The sequence below is a fragment of the Elgaria multicarinata genome, chromosome 8 (genome assembly GCF_023053635.1).
Source record: "Elgaria multicarinata webbii isolate HBS135686 ecotype San Diego chromosome 8, rElgMul1.1.pri, whole genome shotgun sequence".
In the NCBI taxonomy this organism is placed as follows: Eukaryota; Metazoa; Chordata; class Lepidosauria; order Squamata; family Anguidae; genus Elgaria; species Elgaria multicarinata.
Genome location: NC_086178.1, coordinates 74,102,102 through 74,114,712, shown reverse-complemented (window position 1 = coordinate 74,114,712; position 12,611 = coordinate 74,102,102). Strand labels below are relative to the sequence as shown.

The 12,611-nt window shown below is 42.0% G+C and overlaps 1 protein-coding gene across 10 annotated transcripts in view; it reads left to right on the top strand.

Moving 5' to 3' along the window:
* The window catches only part of CTBP2 (C-terminal binding protein 2), a 222,982-nt gene extending 210,403 nt beyond the window's left edge, over positions 1–12,579 (top strand). For all 10 annotated transcript variants that reach the window (XM_063132797.1, XM_063132791.1, XM_063132793.1 and 7 more), the window contains 5 exons: positions 213–427; positions 2,661–2,791; positions 5,759–5,886; positions 7,733–7,850; positions 10,849–12,579. In XM_063132797.1, the coding sequence (XP_062988867.1) occupies positions 213–427; positions 2,661–2,791; positions 5,759–5,886; positions 7,733–7,850; positions 10,849–11,029 (773 nt within the window). In that variant the 3' untranslated portion in view covers positions 11,030–12,579. The remainder of the gene's footprint in view (positions 1–212; positions 428–2,660; positions 2,792–5,758; positions 5,887–7,732; positions 7,851–10,848) is intronic.
* The last annotated feature ends 32 nt before the right edge of the window (positions 12,580–12,611 follow it).

Here is a 12,611-nt window from a genome sequence, read left to right as displayed (position 1 = left end):
TTTTGTGAATGACACATTTCAGCCGCTCCTGACAGAGAGAGATTTTAAGAGAGATTATCAGAGCTGCACGCATGCCTTTGGAGAGAGAGTCCGGCAGCAAGTCGTGCCAATGGGTCCCATTTCATGCACTCCTGGGGATTTATTCAGTGCTGCCATCTTGCCAAGCCTGTGATGACAACTCTCTGCTTGCTTTGTTTTGTTTTTTGGCTTAGGTCGCACTGCGCAAGCAGTTGCAGTTCGAGCCAAGGCATTTGGATTCAATGTGATCTTTTATGACCCATACCTGCAGGATGGCATAGAAAGGTCCCTGGGAGTCCAGCGGGTCTACACGCTCCAGGATCTGCTGTACCAAAGTGACTGTGTGTCATTACACTGTAACCTCAATGAACATAACCACCACCTTATCAATGACTTTACGATTAAGCAGGTAATTCTAAATGGAGGCAGATCATCTTATTGGCCCCAACTGCAGTCTAGGAATGTATGGCTGTTGAGTGCTAGCATTCCTGCTGGCACAGTGATAATACCAAGCAGATGCAAGTCGTAATCGTATGTATTTTTACCTTTGGGATAGTTGAGAGTTATAGCTAATTGTCCATCTGTCTTTTGCACATTATACATCAGGTGAAGCCACTTGAGCAGGTCAGTTTAACACTGTCAATAAATTACAGATAGCCTAAGCTGAAGATGCTTTTATTTTCATTTTATTTTTTTCTTTCCTTTTTTTGGCTCCAGTCTTTGGGTTGCATCCAGATTTAGGCCTGTGCAATTGGGTTGGGAAAGCAGAGCCCCCCTCCCCCCATCTCCATGACAGCCCCTCCAGCCCCCTAAAATGTTACACACAGGGTTGGGGACACTGCTGAACAGGATGAGTTGTGGTGCGGAAGGGGGATCCGTGAAAATTGGGCGGAGACAATGTCAATGAGTTCTGTAAACAGATCCTGGATCCAACCCTTGCTTCCACCAATGGGTTGGTTGTTAGTAAGCAAGAGCAACGTTCTTCTGTCCACGTTTTCCCTTTACGTATCATCCTCTCTTTTTAGAATAATGTTCTCTTCTCATGGATGCTGCCGCATGTCATAAAATCAGCACAAATACTGTTTACCAAACATGTGCAGGGCAAATGGCAGCTAGGTGAATGGAAAAACTGAGCATTAAATTATGCCAGAGGATGTCTCAGCCACCAATTGTTCTCTCACCCATAGTTCAGCAGTAGTTCCTAGGAATATTTCCCCAAATCAGCTAATTTCCCTTTTAAGACCGTGGAATCCACACGGATCTGCTTCTACCCTGTTGTTTTCGGCCTGCGCTGCTTTGGTTCTGCGGTTCTCTTAATTACCTCTATTCTATGCAAAGAGCACATAAATAAGTAGCAAATGGGCACTTAGCATAACTGTCGTAGTGCAGCCTAGGAAAGTACCTTGGGGACACAGAAGATCGTGTAAAAAAAGGTAATGCTTCCAGAAAAGAATATTCACCCATAGGGTGTGTATTTACCATAAGCAATGGGTTTAGAAATTCTATTTGCAGTGCTTTGAGATGGAAAGAGAGATCTCACGTAGCATCTCATTACACAGCTGTTTGTCAGTCCAAATCTGATCATTGTTATCCCAGTTAACCATGGCCCAGTCCTAACTATCTTCCCCCAGAGCAGCTCTCCAGATGTATGGGACTACAACTCCCATAATCCCCAGCCAGCATGGCCATTGCTGCAGTCCCAACATTGGTGGAGGACACCAAGTTGGGCAAGGCTGCTCTATAGCACCTGCCCGGTATCACTGTCTCCAGGGTAGTGATGCACCTTGGGGGAACTGTACTGTTGGCCTCATCCTGGCAAGCAAAAGCAGAGGCAGGTCTCAAGCTGGTGCTGCTGGAAAGCAGCCCTTTGATTTTGAAAGTGTATGCTTGAGTTGGAGGAAAAGGTGCATGTCCTTGAGAAAGACGTAATGGTTAAAAATATATTAAACATTCTTCATACAATAAACTGCTGCTTTCCAGCATCAGTTTATGAGCTGCCTCTTCCTTTGCTGTTCTGGCTCAGGCTCCAGCCTCATCGAGGCGCAGAACTGGTCCTGTTATGGCAGCAGCCGTTAATGCTGTTGTGCCCGGGTGAGAGACCCAGGAAAGTCTCTAAAATCAAAGGCACAATTGTGTTGCTCTGTGCAGCCCTTTCTCTTACAGGAGGGGTGCAGAACCTCAAGCCTGGGAGCCAAATCTGCCCCCCCCCCGGTCCCAATCTGGGCCCAGAGTGCTACACCATTTCCCCCCTAACCACCCTTTGGTGTTTTCCTGGCTTTTGTGCAGTAGAAATGCTTCACCTAAGGCTGAGTTACTGGCAATCAGAACTCTTGCTAAAATCTGCTGGTATTTTGGTGTCTCCCCTTTTTTCCTTCAGCCCTGCCCCTTTTGCTTTTGCTTCTGCCTCTGCCCATCGCTGGAATGCAACCTCTGAGAGCTTCTTCAAAATGAACTTTGGTCCTTGGGTGGAAAGAGGTTCAGCATTCCTGCTTACAGTATGTAACACAGGAGTCGGGTGTGGACTGGCAGAGGCTAGAAGATGCTGCTTCAGCAGTGCAAAGTGGTGGCAATGCTCTACTTACGTGGAGCTGTAGTCACAAACCATGCTTGAATCGTGTTTTCTTTCTTCCCGGCTCTATTAGATGAGGCAGGGAGCCTTTTTGGTTAACACAGCACGTGGTGGTCTGGTGGATGAAAAGGCCTTAACTCAAGCCCTGAAGGAAGGAAGGATACGAGGGGCAGCACTGGATGTGCATGAATCAGAACCGTTTAGGTAAGTTGAAGTTCGATTAGTGTCATGTAACACCGTATAAATACACATAATAAAAACTGTGCATTCCGGAGTAAGCTACTGAAGTGGTGAAAAAAAAATCTGATACACAGAACAATTAAAAATCAGAATCAAAGATTCACAAAGATTTTAGAAGCTCACTGTATTAAAAATGGCGTAGTCTTTTTATTTTGTGGTTAATGACATATGTGAGCCCCTTTGGGTGTAGCTCTCCAGAGCACTGGGCCCAAAACTGAGAAGGATCTGCTATAGCCCCTGCTGGTGTTTTAAACTTACTTCCCTAACTGGGGGTGGGAGTCTTAGGTAGGGTCTCCTGGATTGTTAACCATTTTCAGCAGGGTGACTGTGTTAGGCTTTGAGGTGACTCAAGACTCTTCCTTCTTTTTGCTGCAACTTACTAACACATTTATTACGGCATAAGCTTGAATCATTAAGTGAAAAGTGGCACACCTATCCTGCAGTGTTTTATGTGGCTGCAGTCAAACATCGTCAGATATTCCATGGAGCCAAAAATACAGCTGTTAGAGATGACAGGTTATCTTTTAAAAAATAATTAGGGTGTCATCTGTTAGTAAAGACAGGAGTAAGGGCTGCTTGCCCCATAATCCTGTGTTGTTGTCAGTGGCAAACCTAGCAGCATAGCAACGCTGCTGCCTCTCCTGACCACCTGCTAGAATTGCAGGCTTCTCAAACAGGAGCTCAAGCCATTATCAGTGGCAAAGGTCACTGCCTAGGACCACCCATAACTCTCAGTAGCAAGGGAGTACCCCCTGCATAGGTTCTGGCCGGCTGCTCTGCCAAAGGTCCTATGAGGGACTGAAGTCAGATCTAGAACAATTGCTCCTGAAAGAACTGAAGGTCTTAACTGAAGTCAAACTTATGAGATGCTGCTGCGAATGAGATGTTAAATTATGGAGAGCTGGGGAAAGCCAGTGTTCGTGTTCTAATAAAATAAATACTTTGGGCAACTTGTGGTCTTCCTGGTGTTTAGGCCTTCAACTCCCATCATTTCTCATCGAGTCTCACTAAAGCTGATGGAAACTGCCCATCTCTTTAAAGATACTTGACCAACTTTTGACCATATTTGCACAGTGCAGCCTTCATTAGGCTCTACCTCTCCTATTCCCAAGAATAGTTCCAATATGTACACTGACTCTACAATTCCACATTCTAGAAAGAACAAAATGAAATAAAAATTATTGATTTCTGGAAAAGCCTTGCTGATCTTAGCAAGAAACTTCTAACCACAAGGATTTGTAGAAGTACTTTGAGATACCAACAGTAGCTGGTGAGTCATTTGGGTGGGTGGGTGGGTGGGGGGAATGGCTGGGTACCAGCCAAGCTGTTAGCCTGGAAGTGGTGATGGAGACGGGGGCAGGAGGGCTCACTCAGCCCTGTGCAAGCATACATTGTTCAGCAGACTGTGCCAGGGGCAACTAACCGGGTGGCTACCATGCACTTTCATGCTGCTAAGATGCCCTCTGCCTCTACTACCACCTCTACAGCACTACAAACCTATTGAAATTAATTACCCTTGAAGACAACGTGGAAGTTGCAGCTAGTGCAAAATGCAGCAGCTAGACTGCTGGTGGATACATCTTACAGAGACCACATAACACCGGTCTTAAAGGAACTGCACTGGCTGCCTATATGCTTCCGGTTGGAATTCAAGGTGTTGGTAATGACATTTAAAGCCCTAAACAGCTTGGGACCATGATACTTGAGAGAGCGCTTCTCCATATATATGCCTGCCCGAGACCTTAGATCTGTTGGAGGAGCCCTTCTCCACATCCCACCAGTGCAACATATACGCTCTGATGGGACAAGGGAGAGGGCTTTCTCTGTTGTGGCACCCCGACTGTGGAATGCCCTCCCCTTGGAGGCCCGATTGGTGCCAACATTGATTGCATTTCGACACCAAGTAAAAACATGGCTTTTTAACAAAGCCTTTGATGGGTAAACTCACTGGCACATTGTTTTAACTGCTTTTAAATTATATATTGTTTTAACTTGGATCATGGTTTAATTTGTTTTTAACTGTGCATATTTATTGTTTTATAATGTATGTTTTTATCAGTACGCCGCTCTGAGATCTTAATGATATAGGGCGGGATATAAATGTTTTAAATAAAAAAATAAAAATAAAGGTATGGGTGGAATGCCCCATACACTGATTTCATCTAATGAACTGTCTCACCAGTCACCGTAAGTTGGCTTTCAACATTTGTAACTATACATGAGAATAATAATCCAGGATAGACTAAAGTCAAAAGTTTACTTGCACCAGGTTTGCAACATGGGAGGCAGAAGGCAAGATCCACTGTAATCTGTGGACCAGGGAGAGCCAACATCAGATCCACATTCCACCCATAAACTCTCCCGATGTCATGGGTCAAGTCACACTTTTCTATCTCCGTCTGTCAAATAGGAATAGCAATTTTCCAGTGGTATTGTGATTAGAGATAAATATGTTATGAAAATATGGGAGTTGTAGGACTTCTTTTCTGTCTAAACATGCATAGGATTGTGCCCTTAGTGGAATACTTTTTTGCTGGGAGATTTTTTTCATATACCTAAGTTGAGTATTTTATATAGGGCAGCTTCTAGAGGTGCTGATTAAACTTAAATAGGAATGGCAGCTTATCAGTTTTCTCGTTGGCTGATTTTCAGTGGATATTTTATGTGCTTGTTTTTAATTTGCTCATTACTACTTGGCAAGGTTCTTTGAGATCCGTTGTCTTATTGCCTCTATTCAAGTAATTTCATTTGGATATAAAAGCACTGTTACTTATAGCAAGAAGGTAAGGGTCTTCAGTCCTGTCTTATGTCTATGATAGCTCTCTGGTTGAAAGGTGCCACAGTAAAAGGGGGCACAGAAACACTCTGGGAAGGCATTTATTTGTGATCTTTGTTTTTCTTTCATTCTATCCCCCCACCTCCCCCGGGTAGCTTTGCTCAAGGGCCACTGAAAGACGCTCCTAATTTAATTTGTACACCACACACTGCTTGGTACAGTGAACAGGCCTCACTGGAGATGAGAGAAGCTGCTGCGACAGAGATACGCCGAGCTATCACAGGTATGGCAAGTTGCTTTCCCATAGGCCAATTGAAATGTTATCGCATGCCATCAGGAGGCAGCCCCAAATGCTTACCCGTGATGGTGCTTTATGTGGTGAATGGAACAATTACCCTGGTTTGGATCCAGGTTTAGTCATACTTAGAGTAGACCTATTGAAATTAATGGGATTAAATTTAATAAATTCTACTGATTTCAATAGTTCTACTCTTAAGTATGACTAAATCTGAATACAACCTCCTGGGTGTGCATTATCTCTAAGCAATCATTGTACATCCCAAGCATTGGTTGCACATGCATGTGCCAGTATATAGGGTAAGAACTTTTTGAAAATTCCATCTACCACATGTAGCTGCAGCCCAGCAAGTGCATGCTTCTATTTCTGTGTACTGGGTGTGTACATTGGGGGATTAACATTGAAATCAGCCACATTCCAATAGCCTTTCAAATTGCATTTAAATCTTTGACATTTACACACACACACACACCAGCTCCTGGATTTTCAACCATGGTTCCCCATCATTCAAGAAAGTTGTTTGAGTTAAATTCTCTTGCACACTTACCAGCTGCAAAGCATATCATGAGTGACCAATATATTAAAAGCTACATTGAGTCAGGATAGTGTAACCACTAGGTAGTCCTGTGTCAGACCCTTTCTCATTTAACAGCCTCACTGACCCAGTTCACACATAAAGCCCAATAATGGATTATGTAAAGCAGAAATTGGCAGGGGTGAGCTGGAGCAAGTGAGCACACAGCCACCAGTGCACTCCTCACTTCCACTTTCAGTTAACAGCCTGCAATTGTCCCACTGGTAGTTAGTTAGCATGACATCCAAACCCGGACACTCTGAGTTGTTTAATCCTGGTTTGGCTGTCACGCTAACAACCTACAAGGAGGGTGATCGTAGCTTATTAACTGAAATTGAGGACCGTATTGGAGGGAGTGTGCTTGCTTGCGCCCACTCATTTAAACAACCCATAGGTTGTCATTATGTGCAAACTGGATCATTGTGTATCATGACCCTTCTTCCTGGTTTGGAGCTGCAAGCACAGCCTTAATACTCTCTCAGCTATCTGGTTTATTTGCATATTGTGCAGCATACTTTGAAAACTTGAATACACAATTTTAATATTCCACTCTAATGGCAAAAATCAAGAGTTGGGCTGAACAGCGCTACGATTGTAGATGTGGTAGCAAATCATAATTAATGACATATTTCCAGCTAACACAGAGGGCTTAAACATCTCCCCTTGGCTTCAGCATCCACACATACAATCATACATGTTACAGGCAGATGTATAGCATGCATAAATAAAAAGTGAATTTAGACGTACGTGTGTGTGTGTGTATATATTCTCCTCTGTCATATTGCATTGATACTCCCCTTAACTGGATCCATTCTGGGAATAAAGCCTGGGAGGGTAGGTGACATAATTACCATTTTTTAGACAGCTTTTTCATTCATTCCTGTGAAGTTTGGAGTGACCAGAGACTGTTCAGTCTAATAGGGCTTCCAAAGTTAGTGCAGTAAAGGGATGGGTGAACTGTTAGACCTAGCCCTTCTGTGCAATTCTCTTTATCTTGTAGCAGCTATTTCAAACTTTGGAAAAGCAACATTGGCTACTGTCTCACTTGTAAGTAAATTCCACAGCACTGCCTTATTTTCTGCATTGTTGTGAATTTTCCACAACATTGTTGTGGACGGTTGAGGATTTTCTTCTCCTTCCCATCTCCAGTTAGAGTAATCCGTGTGGAAAAACAGCAAGCTGGGTATAGTTTATTGCAGATCAATTAAGACTGATTGTGCTTGACTCTGTTTTAAATTTGAATCGTTCCTACTTTAGGTCGCATCCCCGAAAGCCTACGAAACTGTGTGAACAAGGAATTCTTTGTCACAACAGCTCCTTGGTCAGTAATAGATCAGCAAGCAATTCATCCAGAGCTCAATGGTGCCACATACAGGTAAGAGGGAGAAAGGGCTTTCTTGTTTAAAAAACAAAGCAAAGCAAAAGCATTGCATGTAGACCCTGTAATGAAGGTACTATCCATTCACTTTGTGTTTCCCTGCAAGGCCTTTCCAGAGTGTCAAGTGAAACCTACTAATTTGGCCACTTACAACTTGCCCCCTGCACATGACATAGGGAGCTGCTGGAAGACAACATGATCAACTCACTCCATTAGTTTAGAGTAAAAATATACTATGGTGTTCCTTAAGGATTTGGAAGGCTCTTTGCAGAGGGAGGACAAGCATCAAAATAAATATACTAGTGCGGTAGATAAATCTGGTACAAGCTGAAAGGTGGAATATGACTTAAAACAAAGGAAAATTCATATATACTTTATATATATCTTGAAGAGTCAGGGGGAATGAAGGTTACACTGCAGTGTTCCCTGGCCACTGGAAATGCCAACTAGTCCCTTTAAAGGCCCCAGAAGACCATAGTTTTGTTGTTCAGTTGTTTAATAACTTGTTGCAAAGAATTCAAACATACTTTGTCAAGGCACTGCTTTTGTTGAAAGAAAGCTCATTTGGCTAGTGCCTATGACTTCACAAAATGGCACAAGCATTGCTCCCCTCATCAAGTGAACAATATGGATGGTGTGTGTTTTTAATATATAATTCACTTTAAATTCCTCAAAGGATGTACACTCATGGTGGCTTTCAAGCACCAGATTATTCATGCGGTCTTAAATTCACTTGCAGATGTTTGTCTCTTTTTTGTTTCCCATAGGTTTAATAACCTATCAACAATCCTAAACACAGAAGGTATGAACTTTCCGAGGAATCCCAGTGGGGCTCAACAAACCCCTATTTCTCTCCTCCTCCCTGTACACATGCAGATAGTCCACCAGGGCAGTTGTAGAAATTTGGGCTCCCATATTTTCATCCCCTGTGACCTCTGCATGCATCATCTGGGAAGTATAGGATAGAAACAGGGCTCTGTTGAGTTCTGTCAGGATGTCTGCATGAATCAGCACTGCACCCACGGGGAGAAGCATTGTAATATTCCGCAATCAGAAATTTGGAGAGTTAGAATTGCTATTTTAGAGGGAACATGTGGTGCTCTGTATGTTGTTGGACAGCAACTCCCATTATCCCTCATGATTGGCTATGATGATGAGAGCAGATGGAATTTAGTCTAAGATATCTGGAGGGTCACATGTTCTCCTCTCTGACATAGGTGATGAATTCCCAAGGAGTAGCCATGATAGTCTGTAATACCAAAAGCAAAAGAGTGTTGTGACACCTTAAAACCAGCTATATGTTGCCAAAAACTTGATGTTTCCCAACCTAGCATGAAAGCGCCCTTCAAATGTTCTTCTCTAGTGGCCTCAGTGTGGTCTCCTGTGACTGCCTTTAGTCTTACTACAAATTAAAATGACTTCTTTGTCTAAAGGCACATCAGGAGTTTTCTGCCACCTTAGCATCTGCCCATCTCTCTGCCATGCAGTTTGAGCTTATGATCACATTTTCACATGTGAGAAGCATGTCTAATATTGGGTTGCACAGAGCAATCATCCAGGGAACCTAAGTTTTCATGTCGAAACCCCAGTACCACCACCACATTTCTAACTGTCAGGGATATGATGCTAGCCTTAAAAGTAGGTATGCAATACTCTCAAACACTAGATAGGGGCTTTGTTGGCGGTGCTTTGAGGAACATCTTGCCCCTTCCTTTGCTTAGAAGAAACAGAATTATGCAAGTTTAATAGCAGTTTGTTTTAGTATAGTTTATTCTGTCCGCAGACTTCGCTTACTTTTAGTAGAGAATATCAACTCTTTACAGAGTACATACAGTAGCTCTGCTTCTAATGCATTCTTAAGTTATAAAAAAATGCATCTCTATTCATATCTCTTCATTGCTCCTGTAAAAGTAGCTGCCCCATAAATATAACCTATATGTTGGGCTCTACAAGGATGCAAGATTGTTTTTGCTCACGCAAGGGATTTTCTGTTAGCCAGGTGGAATTTTTGGCTCCCTCCCCCCAAGACTCCTCTATGTCATATCCCAACACTTTTTGAAATGCCTTCAGTTTCAAAAATGTTGAGAGCAGGAGGTAACTATTAGAGAAAACCAAATATAAAGGCCTTTTGGGCTTCCAGAACTAACTGCATGGCTCTTTAAATCATGCCCTTGGGCTCAGGCACCTACAATTCACCACCTCACATTAGGAAGAGGAACAAGCAAACTTGAGGCTAGTTATGTACAATGGCTAGCACCACGTTTTGCATGTCAGGTTTCACTGAAGGAAAAAGAATCTTTCCTGATGTATCAAATAAATACAGATTCAAACTGTATGTGTAAGCTAAGAGAATGCTATGTAAAGCAACTGAAACAGGAACATCACATTCCCTAAAGTTTGTCTTTCCAGCAACTCCACAAGTCAGGGCTACCCTTTGGCTTCATGTTCTTTCAAGGATTTTCCACAAAGACAAATATGTCTCCTTAGAGCCAAAACATTTCATTTGTCCTTGCTTTGCTTTTAATTAATTAGTTCATTAATTGATAACAATTAATTAACAACAAAGAAGTCAGTCATATTTTCTCTCCAGATATATCTTCTGAATAAGGCAGGGTGGAGGCAGCTTTGGATTGTTCATATAAGGCTGACCTGCAGCTGCTGGAATGCGCATGCTGCGGCTGTTTGTTTTAATGCCTGGAATAGTTTCCTCTTACGCTTCAATGTGGATAAAGAAGTATGAAAAAGCAAAACAGTTCGTAAGAGCAACAAGTTGGTTGAATTGTTGATTAAAATCAAATTTATTCCCTTCAAAACATACTTAGGAAGGTTCAGTTTGGTATGATAAACAGAAAGTGCTCTTACTGCAAGTATTTGGCAGAGAATAAAGTTACTTTTGAGGCTATTTCTTTCCTGTTGTCCTCATTTCTTAGCCTCTTTTTCTATAGAATGTTTGCATATTGTGCTCCTTGTAACTCTGAATTCAATCTCTTTCTAGATATCCACCAGGCATGGTAAGTGTTACACCAGGCGGGATTCCGGCAGCTATGGAAGGTATCATCCCGGGAGGGATTCCTGTTACCCACAATCTTCCAACAGTGGCACATCCTTCCCAAGCTCCATCTCCTAACCAGCCCTCAAAACACGGGGACAACAGGGAACATCCCAATGAGCAATAGCAGATAATTTAAAGCACTCCAACTTGGGACCAAGAGACATTGGAAAAGAAAATTACACACAAACTGACAGGAATTTGATACAAAATTTGTAAGGTTGATTTTGGACTGACGCATCATGATGTTCCAGTGTTAACTACAAATAAAAAAAAATAGGAGTCAAGACTTGGGGGAGGGAGGGAGAACCCAGAAGAAGTCACCTGCTTACTGAAGCACTGAAAGCTAGGATTTGATGATACATTTCTGATCAGCTTCTGTTATTGTGTGTTTAAGTTTCCTTCATCTTTACATCAATCACAAGAATAATGTATATTTCTTCAGTCCCTTTGGGGAATAGCAGCTGATTGAAGTACCTGCTGCTTAGAGCATGTCCAACAGTCCTAACAAAGCTTACATGATATTAAGAGGAAACCATCATGTGACTTCAGCCCTTTCCTTCCTCACTTACCTGGCTCCTCCTTGTACAGCCTGAGGAAAGATAACCCAAGAGATGGGGGAACAGTTTTGCTTGTTGCAGTTATATAGGGCCATTAATGGATTGGAGGGATGCTACTCAAGTTTAACTACAGTCATGTAGGTCAGGGGAGAAGAAAAGGCCCATGTTAACTACCTGCCTTTTAACTGCAGAAATTGATGCTTCTCCTACAAGATACACTTAATAAAGTAGCTGTACATTCAATAACACGTGCTGATGATGCAAAAAAAAGAAAGTGTTAAATCTCACATTTATACTCAAATATATTTTTCTCAGTTTTAAATCCACAGCTATTTTATTGAGTGGAAAAGTCTTGAGCTGGAAAGGGTTCAAGAATAATGTTGCATTTCCTTATGTCTCAGGAAAAAAAAAACACTTTTTATGGTAACTTGTCAGACTGTATGAACAAAACCCACTTTTTTAGACATTGAAGTCTTCTTTTCTTCATGTGATATTTTATACAAGAACACTTCAAAATGTGTTATTAGATGTGACTGATTTTAACAAATCCTATTAGATTTGTATCAACTAGTTACATGTTATACTCATAGTCTTTTGTGAATCATCGCCTTTTTGTTGAAAAAGATGGCCTATTCTGAGCCTTTGTATGGGTACATTCCTGTTTCTGTGATAAAGTTTTAAAAGCTGTCCCAAACAAAACAAAAAAACCAGAACCAATGGCTACCAGAAGTATGTTTTGTTTTAGTGTGTTACCGTTACTGTATTTGTTTATTGTAAAGGTGGACATATAGCGTTCAGTGCAGTTTTCAATAAAAAGTGACCATTTCTATAATTTGAGCTGGACCAGGCCCTCAATGTACTTGACCCAATTCAAAATAAGAACATACTCTCAGGTCACATGAGTGATCACACCAAAACTAGCCCTTCTAGTATTAGGATGATTATCTTCCTCTATTCTCAAGTATCTACAATGCCAATCAGTCTTAAGTTTACAGACTATTAAGAAACTACTGGTCTGAAGTTAAAAGTGGACTGTTGACGTGGCACGATTTCTCACTCAGTCACACTCCCCTCTCTAAACAACCTGTGTACCTAAAATGTATTCCCATTAAAGTCAATGAGATTCCTCTTGAATATCTGCACTTATTT